The sequence below is a fragment of the Vombatus ursinus genome, unplaced genomic scaffold (assembly GCF_900497805.2).
Source record: "Vombatus ursinus unplaced genomic scaffold, bare-nosed wombat genome assembly UNPS02014820.1, whole genome shotgun sequence".
Taxonomy (NCBI): domain Eukaryota; kingdom Metazoa; phylum Chordata; class Mammalia; order Diprotodontia; family Vombatidae; genus Vombatus; species Vombatus ursinus.
The window spans coordinates 20,301,926-20,320,771 of NW_020954598.1; the positions used below are offsets into that span (position 1 = coordinate 20,301,926).

The 18,846-nt window shown below is 45.6% G+C and overlaps 1 protein-coding gene across 3 annotated transcripts; it reads right to left on the minus strand.

Annotated features, from left to right (window-relative positions):
- Positions 1–1,263: 1,263 nt before the first annotated feature.
- Positions 1,264–10,384, minus strand: PPM1M (protein phosphatase, Mg2+/Mn2+ dependent 1M). Of its 3 annotated transcripts, none has more exons than XM_027837129.1 (10): positions 9,925–10,384; positions 7,618–7,741; positions 7,222–7,476; positions 6,749–6,861; positions 5,018–5,102; positions 4,735–4,853; positions 4,557–4,620; positions 4,075–4,182; positions 3,078–3,226; positions 1,264–2,498 (listed from the first exon to the last, which is right to left on the minus strand). In XM_027837129.1, exons 1-10 carry the CDS (start codon positions 10,257–10,259, stop codon positions 2,336–2,338), a joined length of 1,515 nt encoding a protein of 504 aa, XP_027692930.1. In that variant the 5' UTR covers positions 10,260–10,384; the 3' UTR covers positions 1,264–2,335. The 3 variants fall into 3 exon arrangements, with proteins under 3 accessions (XP_027692930.1, XP_027692932.1, XP_027692931.1); XM_027837131.1 differs by having other exon boundaries at positions 10,152–10,230; XM_027837130.1 differs by lacking the exon at positions 9,925–10,384 and adding an exon at positions 8,291–8,659.
- Positions 10,385–18,846: the final 8,462 nt, after the last annotated feature.

Here is an 18,846-nt window from a genome sequence, read left to right on the forward strand (position 1 = left end):
TGTGTCATTTGTTTCAAAGAAGTCGGGGTGGCATGGGAGGTGAAGTTAAAAGGATTCTCACCAGCTCTTGGTGAGAGTTAGGCCTACCCACAAATAAACATCCTTTCTTTGTAAAGGTCAACTCTTCCCACTGAAGAGTATTTATTAATACTGTTGGGGGATATGTTTTTGCAGTCACTAAGGCCCAGCCTAGTGTACCCACCAGCACATCTGTAAGTTGCCCCAAACACCTCACTCCATCCCCCAGTTTTTCTTATGTTCAAAGCTCTTATGAGCTTAAAAACCGTTTTTTTTATGGCCTCTGCCCCAATCCTAAAAAGTACTGCTGACCACGGAACCTAAATCTGCCCTCTCCTATGCAGCTGGTAGATGAGCCCTTAGGCATAATGACTCACTCAGTCTGGGGGAATTTAGGACATAATTAGAAGGAAGTACCCTCTAGTAATCTACATTTCCCTGGCATTTTGATCTTTGACACTTTTTGTGATGCCAAGAAGGGTTAGGAGGCCAAAGCTGAGTGAAGGGACAAGATAGGTAAAGACAGACTACTTTGGATTTTGGGTGTCCAGGAATATGGATGGTCTCCAGGAGGGTGGCCAAAGTGATAATTGATTGGAACTCATCATTGCTGGCTACCTGGGCACCTAGAATGCACTGGTAGAGAAAGTTAAACACAGATAAGAATTTTTCTTCTGTTGAGTTAAACATCTTAAATCAATTTTACCTTCTCTAAAAAGTTTTTTAAAACAATTATTAGAAAAGGTTTAGCAAAACTGGCTAACATTTCATCTGACAGAATATGCACTATTCTATAACCATAAGTCTTCTGTGATGACATGGAGAGAGGTGCATTTTTTTTCCTGCTTTTCGCTGGGGTCTAGCTTGATCCATGTATTTAACATTTAATGGAAATATTTAAAATTATGACATATATCTCTCCCCCATTTCAAATGGATCATGATAGTATAAGTTTTCATTAATGACAGCATTCTCAGGTTTTTTGGCCTCTTCTCCAGCTGTCACTTTTTTTGGGGGGGGGGGTGAGTCTGTTGGGGTTAAGTGACTTGCCTAGAGTCACACAGCTAGTGAGTGTTATGTGTCTGAGGCCGGATTTGAACTCAGGGCGTCCTGACTCCAGGGCTGGTGCTCTATCCACTTTGCCACCTAGCTGCCCCAAGCTGTCACTTCAAGAAGTGGAGTTTTTCACTTCAAAGGTTGCCCGTAGTAACCCCAAATCTTCTATGGCCAGGTAGACAAAAGACAACCTGTTAGAATTGTTTATAAATTTTCACAGTAGGACTTCTGTGAAAAAAATGAATCAGTTTTTGTGCATAGAATTTGGGATATCTCAGTAGTCTGCTTCCTGCCAATCTGGCTCAATCAACCTGTGGTGGAGGGCAAGAGCACTGGATTGGGAGGGGGAAGTTTCCTTATCTTTAAAATGGTTGTGTGGAAGGAATCTTACATTTCCAACATTTTATAATACCTGTGAGGTTCTTAGATAAGCATTGTGGTGCGTATTACAAGGTAAGAAGGCATCTGGGTCAAGCATTCACCTCTGTCTCTATAGCAACTCTGACAAGGCTAGATGATTTTACAAAGACAAAAAACAAATCAGCTTGTGCTACCAGTTAGCGTTCTCAGTCCTGGCTCTAATGTATATGATAATTTAAGTAGCATAGCGAAACCATTCTGGAGCCTCATCCGCCCACAAAATGCTTAGACTCAGAGGACCAGGTGTGTGGATCCTGGAGGAATAAGGAAACTTCTTGGCTAGGATCATGTGGCTTCATATAATACCCTTTTCTCAGCAGAAGCATGATGTTCCCTTAGGGGAAAGGTAACTTTCCATCCTCTCCCAAAGTTAGGTTGGACAAAGCAGGGAAGAAGCTTTCTGGAGACAAAGAATGGGAGGAACCACCCATCCCTTGCCATTCTGGAAAGTCTAAAGTCCTTGCTGTTTAGGCCCCTCTTCTCTATAACCCTCAGGTAGGGGCTTTAATTGGCAGGAACCATGGAATTACTCTCTCAAGGTAAGCCAGATCTCTCTCTCTTTGTTAAAAGTTCCTTGAACATGCTTCGTGGAGTAGATTATCAACAGATGTCCCCTGGGTCCTAGGGAAAGCTTGTGTAGCAAGAGCTGGGCCATGTCTTTCTGGTTCAGAATACGTTGGTCCTGAGCCTGCTGTGAGTAAACAGGGCACATGTGAAACCCAAGACAGGTTGGGTTGGACTTAGACCATTCATTGTCATCAGCTCCTCTTGAGATTCCCTTAGCTTGGCCCTTTGTCCCAGGTTTCAAGAAGAGGTGGGGCTTAGCTAGTAGTGAAAAGCCTCAGGAATCCTTATTTCTTTTTTTTTTTTTATGGTGCAAAGGAATCACAAACACTGAAATGTCATCATAGGACACCAGCACATTGCCTGCTGAGCTCTGTTCCCAGGTGCCATTCTCTTTGCCCTGGGTCCTGTGGATCAACAGTTTGGCCAGCTCTGAGAACCTGAGGAAGGGAGGACATCAGTGGATTAGTCTCCTTGACTAAGTACCTTCAGGGGGTTGGGGACGAGATGCTATCCTTTATCCTGAGGGAGTAACTCTGATTTCTATAGTGCTTTCCTCAAGACAATCCAGATGGAGAAAAGGCGATTTAGTGGAGATCGGCCTTACATACAGCCCCAAAGCCAGTTGTGTTGGAGCTGAGATCTGAATGTATCTGCTGTTTTTGTCCATCTTCACTTCCTATCTGCTACATTCTGCCATAATTCCTCACCCTCTGAAGCCTTGAGTTGATGGAGATAATATTGAAATGTTGGTTGTGTGTGTTGTACAAAAAGTTTCATCTCACACATACTTTAAAGATTATGGAATACTCATTACAGCTGTGAGGTAAACTATGCAGTTCATTCAACATTCTAGTGTCAGAACTAGAGTTTGGACTTAAATCTTCAGATCCCAAGTGCTACCCTCTCTTGAGGTGTATAGTCAGTCAGGGCTGAGCAGCCTGGTTTCAGAGCCCTGTCATCTCCCCCTCCCCAGTTCTCTTCATTATGTTCTGCTGCCTGTCCCACATTAGAATTACCTGTTGGGGTCATGTCTGTTATCCTGGAGGAAGGTGCGTGTGAGCTGGGCTACTTGTTCATTAGACAGGACATCCCAGAGCCCATCAGTGGCCATGATGATCACCTCATCCTCCTGGGGCTCCTGCTGTTCTAAATCTATTACAGTGACCTGTGGTTACAAGATCAGATCTTCAGTGTCCTCTTCCCAAACCACCAGGGCTGCGCTTGCCGCTGGGCCCAGCTACCTGATTTTTAGGAAGGGAGGGTCAGATAGAATCAGAAAGCTTCAGAATGGCAAGGGACGAGGCAGACCACGGAACCCAACATCCCTCTTTTAAAGAGGAAGAAATGAATGTTCAGGGGTGGGGGAAGGAAGAAGTGTCCCAGGTCTCCCGCTTCCGTGCCCAGTGTTTTTTCACCTAGGGAGGGAGGTGGCATGATAGAATGGAAAGTACCCTGCTCTGAAGTCAAAGGACTTCAAAGCTTGCCTCTAACACACACCAGCTGTGTGAACTGTGTGTCTCGGTTTCTTCAGTTACAAAATGAAGGGGTCTGAAATGTGAATTCATGGCCTGTGAATCCCCTTTCAGCCCAAGTTCTAAGAGTCTATGGTGCACTGAGGCCCCTAGGAAACGAAGGGGTTAGAGGGCAGAGTAGGTGGGTAGTATCTCGTGAGACTAATCAGCATTATGTTACTTCAAGGATCTGTAATTGTGTTACTGCAGATTGCCATCCCTTTGACCTTTCTCTGTGGCTGAAAAAATTCACTGCTACCAACCAGGTGATGAGCCTCTCTCAAACTTGGATGGGTCTTGGATGCTCAACACATCTGGAGCCTGGAAAGGTTGTGTGAGAGCTTGGGGCCCCCGAAAGAGACCATGAGAACCCGAGATCACTCCCACCAGTAAGATCAGGAAGGGCTTTAGTTGAGATGTGCAGTGTAAATTGCAAATATGCAGTTGCCTCAATCTCAGAGGCTGGGCCTGGGCTCCAGGCCATGATCAGTCCCTTCCTCACCTCAGGGATGGAGAGAAGAAAGGGCTTGATGTCGATATCTGAGTCCAGGACCTTCAGCTGATGGTCTCCCAGTCCTCTGGACACAGCCAAAGTACCCAGCAAACGAGCCTGGTGGGAGAGAGGACATGGGAACACAGCAGATGAGCTGGTAGTGACCATCTGGTGTCTCAGTGGTAACCCCCACAGGAAGGGAAATTAGGCAGCCAGAGAGACTGAGAAGCAGTAGGCTTATCCTGTAAGATTACTAAAGCAGGACCCCATATTAGGTTCCTTTGGGAGTGAGGGGTAGGGAGGCTGGCCCTGATCTAGTGATGGTTTCTGCCCTTGATGAGTCCCCACTCCAAGAGACGCCCCTTTTCCTGGCCCACCCCCATCCACCAGCCAGGGTCATAAGTGTCTATTAGACATTGAATAATGACATCAAACACTGGTGGGATTAACCAGAGAAAACTGGGGCAGGAGGTAGCGTGAGAATCACTGACCTGCTTGCCCTGTCCGTGAACCAGTGGGTATTTGAGGTCTGATTTCTCCACTTGTTTGTAGCCCCTGAGAGAAAGACAAGGTCATAGCCCCTCCAAGAACCCCCATTGTTAGGTCCCTGAGCAGCGCCTTGGTCGGAGCCAGAGCGGAAGAAACAACTTTCCTCCTGTATCCACTCACCAGCCATTCATGTTATAGTCTCGAAATAGGACTTTCTGTCCCACGTCTTCACTTTTTAGGCGCCGGGGAAACTCCAGCCGGGTAAACTCGTTAGCCAGAAGCCTGGGATGAATGAAGGCCTGAAGGGCAAGAGCAAACTAGGTGTGGGACACTTGCTTCCCAGGTTGTCCCCTGGCCTCTCATGTCCCTCTCCCTGAAATAGCCCAGCCTTTTGCCTGGTAGGCTCAGGAGTTCAAGTCATTCTGGCTTCTTCGATCTCCCTGACCACCTCCCAGGGGCTTACCAAGTGCTGAATTCGCCGTCTCTCTGTCTCCGGGGTAAACTCGGAGCTCAGAGCTCTCATGCCCTCTCTCTGTACAAGTATGGCTCTGGGAAAGAAATTCAGAGTAAGCACGGTGTGAATCGTGGAGTCTGAGCCTTATCTTCCTTCAGCTGGGCTTTTTGGACAGCTTCCTAATGAATCACCAGCCTCCAATGACTATGTCCTTCTACATGGATATGTCTAAAGCTCAGTTCTGCCCAGACCTACCACTTACTTGCCTGTGTGACCTTGGACAAATTACTTAGCCTCTCTAGGCCTGTTTCCTCATCGGTAAAATAGACTGATGTTCTTTCCAGTTCTTAAGCTAGAATCTCTGTGATCATCATAATTGTAGCGTACCTCTCCAGCCCAGTCTTTCACTGCTGTCCTACTCAGAACTCTCTGCTCTCACCTCTTCTTTCCTCATCCATTCATTCCTATTGCCCTTCTTGCCTCTTTGGCTAACCTGAGCCATCCTTGGAATTTTAGGAAGCTACAGCTGACCTCTGAGATCACCTAATTCAAACCCTTTTCCAGAGAATGAAAAAGGCCCAGAGAGTGCAAGGAATTTCTTCAGCATCACACACTAAGTCAAGCCAAGAGCCAGGACTAGAACCCAGACATCTGGACTACCAGGCCTAGGGCTCTTCCACCTATACCTCAACACCACCTCTGAGAGTGAGACGTAGAGGGAAGGTGTAGAAGACAGCTCCTTAAGTCTGCCTTCTGGAGTTCCCAGTCTAGTCGATGCAGATAAGACACAGGCACAGCCCGGCCCCAAAGAGAAATATGGTAAGTGCGTAGAGGACATGTACAAAATGTGAGTTCAACAGGAGGGGGAGATCCCTACTTCATCTTAGAGATGGGGAAATTTCTGTACTAGAACCCAAATCTCCTGAATTAGGAGTCTGACTCTACCATGTTATGAACAATAATTTATTATAGTAAGTATTTAATATTCATTAATGTAATTGTTAATATTTTCTAATAGTATGTTTTAACATACATGAAGTTATTAATAATAACACTTTGCTATAGTACTGTCAGTTTTACAAAGAAAGCACTTTCCTTACAATAGTGATATTTAGTAGGGAGTTAGAAGAATTATCATTTTACAGAAGTAATTGAAGCTTAAAAACATTGTCACCTACCTTACTGCTGTAAGTCAGTAATTGTTTTTTGTTTGTTTTTTTGGTGAGGCAATTGGGGTTGAGTAACTTGCCCAGAGTCACACAGCTAGTGAGTGTTAGTGTCAGAGGCCAGACTTGAACTCGGGGCTGGTGCTTTATTTACCGTGCCACTTAGCTGCCCTATCAGTCCTTGTTAGTACTAGAATTTGAACCCAGGTCTCCTGGCACCAAGGGTTCTGTCTACTATTATGCTGCTTCTCAAAGCCCTGTTCAGATGCTCCCAAGCCACAGTGGTAGACTTTTTTTTTTAGTTAACATATTTACCAGGTTCTCTTTTGAACTACAGCTATATCTGTGACTTACTTGCCCTAACTAGATTGGGAGTGCCATGAAGGAAAGGATATGGATACTGTCTCCCTGATTATTGAATCCCCAAGGTCATTTATCTAACCCTCTTGTTTTATAGAGAAGAAAACTGACACTCAGGAAGGGAAGTCCACCCACCCCTCCTTGAGGCTCTTGTCCAGGGGCCCACATCTGAGATCCAGTATAGGCCAGGACCCAGACAGTTCTTGGCATTCACCTGCTATCCCCAGCATTGGCAACATATAGCTTCCCCTCCAGGTAGAGGATGGCCAGAGCTGTGCAGCCCCCAGACTGGCCAGTGGCTGTCATCTCCTGCCCAATCATTGTGTCCTGTTGACATAAACCCAACCCCCACCCCCAGATTTCATCAGGCAGCTGTCCCACGAGAGGAGACCCAGCAGCTACTGAGGAGACTAAAAGAGCAGAGACCCACCCTCCCCCCACCCCAGTCCCATACCCTCTGTACCTAGTCCCCCAATCAATTTTCCATTATCCACCTGGGGAGGGGTTTCTTTATGGATGATCCACTCTCCCAGGGAGCACATAAAGATACCTCTCCAGCACCATTGGGTGTGCTCAGGAACAGGGATTCATTCTATCCCCTCCCACAGTTCTCCAATCCTATCCCTGCCTTCTCCTCTGGATGCCCCCAACCCAAGCTTCCTCCCCAGCTCTGGTCTTAAGACTCACACATTCCTGGAAAGCCTCCTCTATGGCTCCAATCACCAGATCTTGTGCCTGGATTCCTTTCTCCTCCACAAACACAGGATCGCTGGAGCAGATGCAGCAGCCACTGAGATGCATGGGGGGCTGGGGTGCCAGGATGCCCTCCACTACATCCTCTAGCTTTGCCTTCAAGCAGCTGTGCAAGACATTGGAGGCGATGACTGCAGCAGCGGGACCCCCATGACCATCGAACAGCGCCCAGTAACAGCCAGGAACATACTGTGCCAGGAAAGCAGATGTTAAGTTATGGCAGTGATTTGCCTGAAGCCTAGGTCCTTCCCCAACTTCATACATGTGGGCAAGGACCTAGCCTTCTAGGCATAGGCCTGCCCAAGCCCAGACCCCAGCCTGGCCCCTCACCTTCTCCTGGCACAGGATCATCCACTCCTGGTCTTCATCATCCCCTAATTCCCTATGTTTGATGGACAGCTGGCCACATGCTGCCTGGTCTTCATTGAACTCAGACTTCTCTGCATTAATAACCCTGCAGCCACAGAATTGTGGTTCAGGCCCCACTCCAAAAAATGTCCTGCAGAGCCTACAGGCCTAGATAAGGGTAGGGTAGCTGGAAGTGGGGTCCCCCTCCCCATGCTGAGTCCACAAGCTCTTCTCTGGACAAAGGGCACCATCAGCGAACCAACCATTTTCTTCTCACTTAGCCCCACACAGCCAAAAAGAGAAAAAGAGGCCACCAAGAATATAATGGTATGAGTCAGTTATTATTAATCCCAGCTGCTACAGCACTTTAAAGTTTACAAAAGCACCTTCTTCACAGTACCCTGTGAAGTAGGTAATGGCAGTCTAATTTATTCCCATTTTACAGATGAAGAAACAAGTTCACAGGGGTGAATCCCCACTTGACTACCTTGGTGTTAATGTTCATGCTTCCCTCTCCCTCACATGAGGTATAGATGATATAATACCCAAGTTACCAGGTCAAGTCAACATATCGATGTAAACAAAAAAAAATTACTAAAAAAAAGGCCCAAGTTCTGGAAGGTCCCAGATGCCAGATAATAAAACATTCCCTAACCTTCACCATACCAGGGAAATAAGGACCTCCTGGGACACAGCTTGCATACAGGTCAGGTTCACCAGATGGTTTTTGCTTAATTGTTTTTCTTAGTCAAAAGGGAGGTTCAATCTGAAGGGGGTGGAGGTGAGGGTTAAATGGTTAGGATATAAAGACAAAATGCATCAATAAAATACATTCTAAAAATGTTTTAGTGGTTTCCTACTCCTCCATTTGGCATTCAGTAGATGTTCTTTATCTCATAATAGCCTTCTCTACCTAATTTAGGCTCTCACCAAATTAGAAAAATCTCTGCTGCAAACATGCCCTGGTCTTTCTGGCCTACTTTTTTATTTTTTATTTAGTGAGGCAATTGGGGTTAAGTGACTTGCCCAGGGTCACACAGCCAGCAAGTGCCAAGTGTCTGAGGCCACATTTGAACCCAGGCCCTCCGACTTCAAGGCCAGAGCTCTATCCACCTAGCTGCCCTTATACATTCTTTAAAACCCAATTCAAAGGCTACCACTTCCAAGAAGCCTTCTCAGATCCTCGTTTCTAGAAAAGACCTTCCTTCATTTTGTTTGTAATTCTCTGATCTAATATTGTTTTATGATTACATATCATATGTAATACATACATATGGCCAACTTCTAAACTATAAGCTACTGGAAGGCAAGATCTTATCTAAGCTCTGTATGCTGGTGGCCTTCGATAAATGTTTGTGGATTTATTTTCTGCTTACCAGCTTTGTGACCTCTGGCAAGTTACTTAACCTCTCTGGCTCTCAGCGTCTTCATCTCTATCCACTAGGTTGTCCTTGAGATCCCTCCCAGCTCAAAATTCTGCTTATCCTATCAAGTAACTCGCCCAAGGTTAGTTCTGAAGCTCACATGGCAGCCCTCCTCTCCTGATTTCAGGTCTAGGACTTTTCCCACACACTGATACTTAACAGAGTCACCAACACAGATTCAAAGACATTCTCCCAGTCGACCTACCCTGCGAATTTACTGAAAGAGGAACTGTTACACTTGGGAGAGCTCAGGCTCACACTTGACACCCACACCTTCCCCAGCAAAACAGGCACCTGAGAGCTAGGCTGAGCTGTCTCCCCTTCTTCCGAAGGGCAAACACTTCCTCTTGGGCAGTCTTTTCCTCTTTCTCCCATCCCCTTTTTCATCCCCAGCCTCAAGTATCAGGATAGCCTGTCCCTAGAACAACACGCCCCTAATTCCCGACCCCAACTTACAGTGGGGGTAAGTGAGGTCCACAAAGGGGCAGGGTAGGTAAAGTGGTCCCAGAGGTACATTTCTCTCTGGTTCTTTCCCAAGACCTGCTCTCTCCCCAAAGTGGTGGGGTTAGAATCTTCCCCTCCTTGGTATTTCTTGTTCCCTAAGGGCGCACACACGCACACACACACACACACACACACGTCCCTATGCCCCAAGTCAGCCCCTTAGCCCTGCCTCCACGCCCATCCTTCAGGCCCGAGCTGAGGAAGGGAGGAAGCTAAAGTTCCACAAAAGGATGTAATGAAGGGGAAGGAGGGAGGGAAAGGGCTCGGAGGCAGGGGGGTTTCGAGTGTGGAGAGAAGAGAGGCTAGGATGGGGGAGACCCCAGAGCTGGGGAGAGGCTGGAGGGGAAAGTCGCTCACTCACTCGGCGTAGCCCGCGTTCCAAGGCAGGGACCGGTCCGGGGCCGGACAGTACACTGGCCTGGGACGGGTCTGAGGATCTGGGTAAGGGTCGGGCCAGGGAGCCGGACTGACACCTCGCAGAAACTTGGGCCGCCGATAGGGGAGCGGACTAGCCGTCTCGGCTATGCCACAGGCTTGGGGTCCCCGACTCCCGACAGTGTCCCCGAGGCCGGTTCCCCATCCCCTTGCCTTGGATTGGCCCCGGCCCCAGGAGGGGACCCGGTGCAGGAAGCGGCGCCGCAACCACTGCGTGGACATGGGTTCGGAGGCAGGGGGCAGCCCACGCGGGGCCCTCATCCACGGCCTCGTCCCCAGAGCGGGTGCCTCGTGCCCGGCCGTGGCCCGCAGGGATCTCGGACGCCCTGCTCACGGAGAAGCTGCGAAGCTGCCCCGTCCTCCTGATCGGACCCGGGCAGGCGGACCTCGGGGCCCCGAGCCTGGAGTCCGGGGCGCAGGAAAAGGCGGGGCGAGGCGAGGAGGAGGGACCAGAGCCGGGCTGGCGGTACAGGGGAAGGAGGAACCCACACTGCCCGGAGGGAGGGCGGGACTGTCCAGCTCCGAGACCCGAAACTTGGTGTACAGTACAGAAAGAGCCCCTAGGGTATGGAGCCTCAGGCGTGGGCTCGAGGCCCCGCTGGGCTACTTAGTAGCTGTATAATCTTGAGACAATCACTAGCGGGTCTTCATCTGTCACCTAAGTCTGCAGTTCTCAAAGAGCGGTCTGGGGTTCCCTGCTTTCGTAATGCCGAGACGTTTTCATTTCTAATACAGTAGATGTGCGTACATAGAACACACATAAACTAAAGCTTTTGCGGGTGGGGAGCCTCAATCATTTTTAAGAGCTTAAGGGGGTCCTGACTGACACCAAGAGAGTTGAGACTCGCTGGCCTAGAAAGGTTACTAGATTTGTAAATCAGGAGAATGGAGAGAGATTATTTGCCCAGCATCTGTCAAAGTCTCATTCTATTCTTTAGGAAAAGAGAGCTAGATGAGGCAGTGGTTAGAGTGCTGGAGGTGGAGTTAGGGACATCCTGAGTTCAAATCCTGGCTCAGACACTTAATGGCTGTGTGACCCTCTATAACATAGGGGTAATAATAGGACTTGCCTTCCCAGAGTTTTGGGGGAGGATCTAAAGCATTTTCATTATGGAAAACACTCTGCCAACCTTAAAGGTTTATCCTCCTCCTCCTCATCATCATCATCCTCACCCCCACGGTGGGCTATGTTGGAAGGGTTTTTTGGTGGAAAAGGAATTAGACTTGTTCTTTTCATTTTCTACTCATTTTGGACTCCTTGGCTTCTCCATTATGCCCTGACTCCAGTACCTTCTCTTCCCATCCCCCTTTTCTGCTTTCTTTTATTTTTTTGCCTAGGTAATGGGGTTAAGTGACATGCCCAGGGTCACACAACTACTAAGTGTTATGTGTCTAAGGCTGGATTTGAACTCAGGTCCTCCTGAATTCAGGGCTGGTGTTCTATCTGCTTCACCACCTAGCTGCCCCTCAGCTTTTTTTTATGCAATGTCTTCTCCCATTAGATAGTAAGCTTCTTGAAAGCAAGGACCGTTTATCTTTTTCGTGTTTGTATCCCCAGCTCTTAGCACAGTGCCTGGCCTGTAGTAAGTGCTTAATAAATGTTTACTGACTGTTGACTATCTAATGCAGAAGGCAGAACAAGAGACAAGGCCTTATGAAAATTACAAAGAAGTGATTTTAGGCTTGGTATTAGAGAAAGCTTGTAACCACTAGAGTGATCCAAAAATGGAACAGGAAGATTGTGGTTTTCTTTTTCTGAGTTCAATTAATAATACTTCAATAAACATTTATTAAGCATCTACTATGTGCCAGGCAGGTGGTATTAGTGGATAGAGCACTGGGCTTGGAATCAGGAAGACCAGAGTTCAAATCTGGCCTCAGACACTTACTAGCTGTGTTGTGTGACCCTGGGCAAGTCACTTAATCCTGTTTGCCTCAGTTTCCTCCTCTGTAAAATGAGCTAGAGAAGGAAGCGGCGAACCACTCCAGTATCTTTGCTAAGAAACGCCATGGACATGGGGTCATGTAGTCAGACACTATTGAATTACATGTTCCAGTGCTGGGGACACAATCTAATGGGAGAAGACAGTACACAACAGATAGCTGAAGATGGGGTTGAAATGGAGAAGTCAAAGACTAAAATGAGAGCAACTGGGTGGGAAATGAGGAAATTTCTGTCCTGTGCACCCTCCTTAAATGGAGGTTAAGGAATTCATGACTCTACCCTCCACTCAGAGCTGGAAAGGGTATGGATGATGGGTTAGAATTAGGGCTGATCCTTTCAAGATTCTGCAAGATGTTGCAGAATGATGGGATTTCCCAATGAAAAAGTATAGGAGAGGGGGCAGAAGAAGGCACAACATGGTGGAGAAATAAAAAAGAAGTCTAAAATGAGTGCAGTCAGATGGGAAATGAGGAAACTTCAATTAAATAAGGTCTTCCATTAAAACCCATACAATCCCTGGTAAAACAATAGGGGAGATTTTTGTTCAGTTAGGAGTTGGACTAGTTCAGAAGCCTGCTGAGACTGAAATTCTGATATTCTGGGAAGGCCTGGCTCCAGGGTCTATGATCTGTGAATGAGTGTGTGTGCGTGTATGTGTGTGTGTGCTCGGGCACGCATGCGGGCTGCGTATGCATAGGTGTATCTCTCTTTGTATTGGTCCCTGAGAGTATGCACCCTATGTCATTCATTCAGATTAGTATGTGCACAGCTTATGGGAGTGTTGGGCCAAGACACAAAGCTACACAAAGCTATACCAGGATCCCTGCTTTCATAGAGTCTACAGTGTGGCAGGAGAATATGAAACAATAAAGATACCCCCAAAAAAGGCATTCTGGGGTGGCTCCCTGGAGGAGATGGCATTTGAGATGGAGCTGGAAAAAAATAGGCTGGAATTCAAGAGGTTGGGAAAGAGAAAATTCCAGGCATAGGAAACAATGAACAAAGACATGGAGTGTGAGGCATCCTCCTTTCTCTCCTCAGGAATTGTACAATTCCTTTCAGTTTATAATCCCAAAGCACCTCTAGTGGCTTTGGCCCTAAGGGAGAATAAATCCCAGTGAAGGAGGAGATCTGTGTGGGTGGACGGTAGGGAGTGGCTGGAAGGGCCACTTCTTTGGAATCATCTGGTTCTTCCAACTGTGCAGGCAATTCACAGCCAGGAAGTCCTTCCTGTTGTGTCCATCACGTCCTCCTTAGGTATGTCCTACATCCTTTTCCTTTCCTTTCGGCCTTAGTAGAGACCTAACTGCTTCCCTTCTCTGGGGTGGCATTTGAGTGTCTTCTGCATCATGGAGTGAAGGGTCAATGGTGAGTCTGCAGTGGGCCTGGGACAATTTAGGGGAGTTAAGTGCTAGTCCAGTCCTGGGGTTCATTGTCTCTGTACATCAGGATGGGTGCTCACAGCCAACATTAGTCACCTCTTAGGGTTCAAGGTTAGGGTGCTTCATAAAAAGGGGAAGATGTAGGGGAAACTTTCAGAAAGGGTGTCTCCTTGACGTTGTTACTGTCCTTAAAGGTTGTGCAAGGGCCTCACAGAACAGAGCATACTCTGAGATCATCATTTCTGCCTGCCTACATTCTTCTAACCAATGGCAAGGGAGTATGACTTGTCTGTAACATAACCTCCCTCTCTCTGTTCTGCTTCCCCTAGTAGAAAGTAAGCTTCTTGAGGGTAGGGACTGGGGTTTTGTTTGGTCTTTGTATGGTCTCTAGCACAGGGCCTTGCACACAGTAGGTCCTCAATCAAAGCTTATTGAACTTAATTATCCCTCTCTTTTCCCCCTTCCCACCCCCATGCTGCCATCTAAGGTAATGGTTTGCTATTAATTAGTCTGTAATGTCCTTCTCTTATAGACTGCTTATGACATCCTTTCAGCATGGCAGAGTCTGCAGTTGGCCATGTTTCTACGGAGCAGCTCATCCACAGCATCTCTCCCTGCCTTCCTTCTTCCTCCCATAGACTGGGGTTCAGCAGAGGTGAACTAGCCCATCAAGTCACATCTCAGAAATATTACCACTCTGAAGAGCTGCCTTTCCAGTCTTTAATGCCCTAGGCCTGATTGTGACCCCCAAGCTTCAGAGTGCTTATTCCTGGCTGAGCTCAACTAGCTTTTCTGTAGTAACCCATTCTTGGCCCCTAACTTTCCTAGGACCGTTTACATCATGTCTGAAACTTCATGCCCCTATTTGGAATTTTCTTGGCAAAGATACTGGAGTGGTTTGCCATTTCCTTCTCCAGCTCATTTTACAGATGAGGAAATCGAGGCAAACAGGGTTAAATGACTTACCCAGGGTCATCCAGCTATTGAATATCTGAGGCTGGATTTGAGCAAGGTCCTCCTGACTCTAGGCCCCATACTCTATCCACTTTGCCACCTAGCTGCCCTTTAAAAGAAGAAGCACATTAAAATAAAGGAGTTTCTAATATTGAGATTTCAGAAAGGAGGACTGGGGAAAGAGGGACAAGAGATTCAGGTGGAGTGGGTGACAGGAGTCTAAGAAATCATTAGATGGTCCAGTCTCACTATAACCTAGTGGAGTCACCTGCAAACATAGTGACAAAGCCACTTAAGTGAGTCCCTTTAAAGTAGTGGTCCTCAAACATTTTAGCCTCAGGAGCCCTATACAATCTTAAAAATTATTGAGCAGCCCCGCTCCCACCCCAAAGAATTTATCAAGTCTCTTCTCCAAAGACCCCATGCTGGAAAATGCTATCCACATCCAAAGAAAGAACTATGGAGTTTGAATGCAGATTGAAGCATACTATTTGCTCTTTTCCTTCTTCTGTTTTGTTTCCTCTTTCTTGTGGTTCCTCCTGTTAATTCTAATTCTTCCTTACAACATGACTAATGTGAAAATATGTTCAATAGGAATGTATATGTAGAGCCTATATCAGATTGCACACCGTCTTGGGGAGGGAGGCAAGGATGGAGGGAGGAGAAAAATTTTAAACTCAAAAGCTAATGTAAGTGATTGTTGATAAATTAAAATAAATTAATAAAAATTAAAAAGAAAGAATGTATCAAGTCTCTTACCTCCATTTTGTCATAAGTTCCTTACAATAGCTCTGGGAAGGAAAGAAGACAGGGCAGAAATTATTATTAACTCCATTTTAAAGAGGTAGAAACTGAGCCTCAGGGAGTTTGGGATGTAGGGCTGAGAATCCTGGACAGGTGGTCAGAAGACTTAGGTTCGAATCCCAGCTTTCTCCAACTTTCTGGGTGACCTTGGACAAGTTGCTGCTCCTTTCTGGGCTTCAGTATAGCCCTTCGTAAAAGAAAGGGGTTGGAAATATCACAAAGTGAGGACAGCCGAGCTAAAAGGACAGTATTAATGATGACCATGTCAAAGGAAATGACAATGTGAAAGGGAAAGAGGAAAATACCAACACAAGTCAGGTTCCGGGCCAGTGGAGAGAACAGTAGGGAGCTAAGTGGGGGGAGTCATTGTTTGATTCTTAAATAGGGTAGATATAAGCTTAATTGATTGTATTATTGTTTAAAACTAAGCTCACAATAAATCATATGGTACAGTGGGAAAATCGTTGGATTTGGAATTAGGAGGTCTGAGTTCAAATTTCCATTATACTGCCTGCATGACCTTGTCAAATCTCTAAATTTTTCTGGGTTCCAGTTTCCTCTCTGTAAAATAAGGGAGTTGGACTGGATGACTTCTGAGGACCCTTTCAGTATTCTCCTCTTTCTCTGTCTCTGTTTCTCTGTCTTTCTGTGTCTTTGTCTCTCCATATATAGGTATATGTATGTATATATGTGTATGTATGTATATGTATGTATATGTGTGTGTACAAATATATATATATACTCACTAGCTGTGTGACCCTGGGCAAGTTACTGAACCTGTTTGCCTCAGTTTCCCCAAATATAAAATGGGGATAATAATAGCATCTACCTCCTAGAGTAGTTGTGAGGATCAGATGAGGTAATATTTGTAAAACACTTAGCGTGGTGTTTGGCACATAATAAGTGCTATATAGATGCTAGCTATTATTACTATTATTATATGAGCCTGTGATTGAAAGTTCCTTCCTGCAAAGAAAAAAGAGAGGTCTGGATCAAGTATGCACTAAGTTCCTCCCAGGCACATGCTCTGGGTGCTGATGAATCACCAGCATGATCATCCCACAATAGCAGGTGGCAAAACTACTTCCTGTTCTTGGGTTCCATCTAGAAGAGGCTACCCAAGGGCCCTAGAGGCCCCAGCTGACTTCCACCTGGGTTCTGTGTTAGCAGTTTGTCCTTTGGCACCTGCCAGCTACCCACTAGAAGGGAGGAGGAAGGGGAGACAGGGAGGCAGACTGTACCTCCTAGAGGAGGAGAGGAGGAGGAGGATGAAGAAAATCAGATAGCATCAGTGGGACAGTGGGAAGAGCCCTGGTGTTGGAGCTCTATGACCTTGAGTAAAGTCTCTTTACCTCAGTGAGGCTCAGTTTTCTCATCTGTAAAAAAGGGGTTTAAGGACAAGATGACCTCTGGTCTAAATCTGCCCTGAGTTTATGATCCCTCCCTGTCAGAGTACCTTGAACTACAGTACTTTGTATAATATGTGTATATTCACACGCAAGGGTGCTAAGTGGCACAGTGGATGGAGTGCTGGGCCTGGAGTCAGGAAGACTCTTCACTGAGGCCATATCTGGCCTCAGACACTAACTGTGTGACCCTGGGCAAGTCACTTAACTCTGTTTTCCTCAGTTTCCTCATCTGTAAAATGAGCTGGAGAAGAAATGGCAAAATACTCCAGTATCTTTGCCAAGAAAACCCCAAATGGGGTCACAGAGTCAGACACGACTGAAAACAACTGAATAACAACAAATATATATATGTATGTATATATATATGTATATATACCTATGTATATGTACTTATTAACTTTACATAAAAGTATATGATTTTATTGGTACTTGTTGCCAAGTATATATTAGAATATGTTCTTTTTGAGTAGGGATTATTTCATTTCTTTGTCCTCGAGTCCCAGACACCTACCACTCTACCCACCACACATTACGTACACAATAGATACTTGTTGAATGAATCATTTAACCTAAATTTGGCTATGAAGGGAAGAGAAAATATCATATCGAAAGAGGAAGAACATGATAGAATGAGAAAGAGACATAGTACCCAGACTGAGTGAGGTGAGGAAGGGCCCACACTCCGTCCTGCTCAGACCCCATCAGGAATATTATATCCCATTCTTCTCGGCATGTTTTGAAGACTTTGCTAAGCTGGAGAGGGTCCAGAGATGGGTGAGCAGGCTGGTAAAGGGCCTCGATCTACTTTTTCTACTTCTACTTTTTTTAAATAATATTTTATTTCTCCCCAATTATATCTTTTAATGTTTTAATATTTCAGTTTTCAAAAGTTTTGAGTTCCAAATTCTAACTCTCCTTCCCTCTTTCCTCTCTCCCTCCCTGAAATGGTAAGTGATTTGATACAAGTTATACATGTACAATCATGTCAAACACTTCCATATTAGTCATTTTGCGCAAGAAGATGTGAACAAAAAAAAAAGAATGAAAGTAAGATAGAAAGAAAGTGAAAAACAGCATGTTTCAGTTTGTATTTAGAAGACATCAGTTCTTTCTCTGGAGGCTTGATAGCATGCTTCATCATGAGTCTTTTGGGATGGTCTTGGATCATTGAATTTATGAGAATAACTGAGTCATTCACAATTTTTCATCATACAATATTGCTGTTACTGTGTACAACATTCTCCTGGTTCTGCTCACTTCACTTTGCATTAGTTCATGTGACTCTTTCCAGGTTTTTCTGAAATCATCCTACTTGTCATTTCTTATAGCACAATAATATTCCATCCCAATCATATACCACAGCTCGTTCAGTCATTCCTCAATTGATGGGCATCTACTTCTATTTTTCATCTCTCAATTACTTGACCTCTTTGAATCTTTCTTCTCAACTTCTCCCACCTCCCATCCTACTACAACTGCTCCCTCTCAGATTATCAGTGACTTCTACTCACCACATCCAATGCTTTTCTCAGGCCTGATTCTTCTCCATAGCTTTTGATAAGTGTGAATGAATATTCTCCTCACCATTGGCTTCAGAGAGACTGTTCTCCTCTCAACTCTTAGGTATGAATTTTCCTCAAGGCCTTGTCCCAAGTGCTATGGTCGTGGTTTGTCCTTTGTTCTCAAAGGGGACCAAGACATCAGGAAGATGATGCCATGACTTGTGAGTGAATTAGATTTAAATGAGAGAACACTGTGCAAAGTCACCAGCCTCACTTTCTCCTCAGGAGCCATCTGGGTCCAATGGCCAGATATAGATCAGGACAACTGGAGATGGCCCTACTCCCAAGCGCTACACTATTTGTGTGAACCTGGGAGAGGCCCTTATCTGCATCTTAGTTTCCTTATCTGTCAATAGTCTTTGTATTTCATATCTTAACAATCTTATTGTGGGGAGACTACTTTATTAGTAATCTAGTGCTCTAGCCAGCGTGTGGGAGAGATTGAGGTGGGGGTAGGAATACAGGAGACCTGCTGGTTAGGAGTCAGGAGCCTGCCATCCTAGGAATTTTCGTGTTCCACTTTAGCATTTTATTTTTTGAGTTAAGTGTGACCATTGACGGGTGCTCAGAAAACAGTAAATTTTTTTCTTTTTAAAAATATTTATTCATTTGTAGATTACATTCTCATTTTTAACAGAACTAGACTCAAACCCTTTTTTACAAAATTAAGAGGAATGTGATTTCTTCCAACCACTGTGTTAGGCTTAATAAACAACAGTAAATCTGAAAAGAATATCATTTCTGTTACAAATATTCAGAAGTTTTCAGTTAAGCTATGGTAAAGCATCTTGC

What these genes read in the sequence shown, in the direction of transcription:
- PPM1M (XM_027837129.1), bottom strand. Translation starts at nt 10,259, where the DNA reads ATGAGGGCCCCGCGTGGGCTGCCCCCTGCCTCCGAACCCATGTCCACG. An exon ending in TTCACGGACAGGGCAAGCAG is followed by an intron (nt 4,183 to 4,556) that starts GTCAGTGATTCT and finishes CTCTCCCACCAG; the next exon opens with GCTCGTTTGCTGGGTACTTT. An exon ending in TTCTTCTCTCCATCCCTGAG is followed by an intron (nt 3,227 to 4,074) that starts GTGAGGAAGGGA and finishes TTGTAACCACAG; the next exon opens with GTCACTGTAATAGATTTAGA.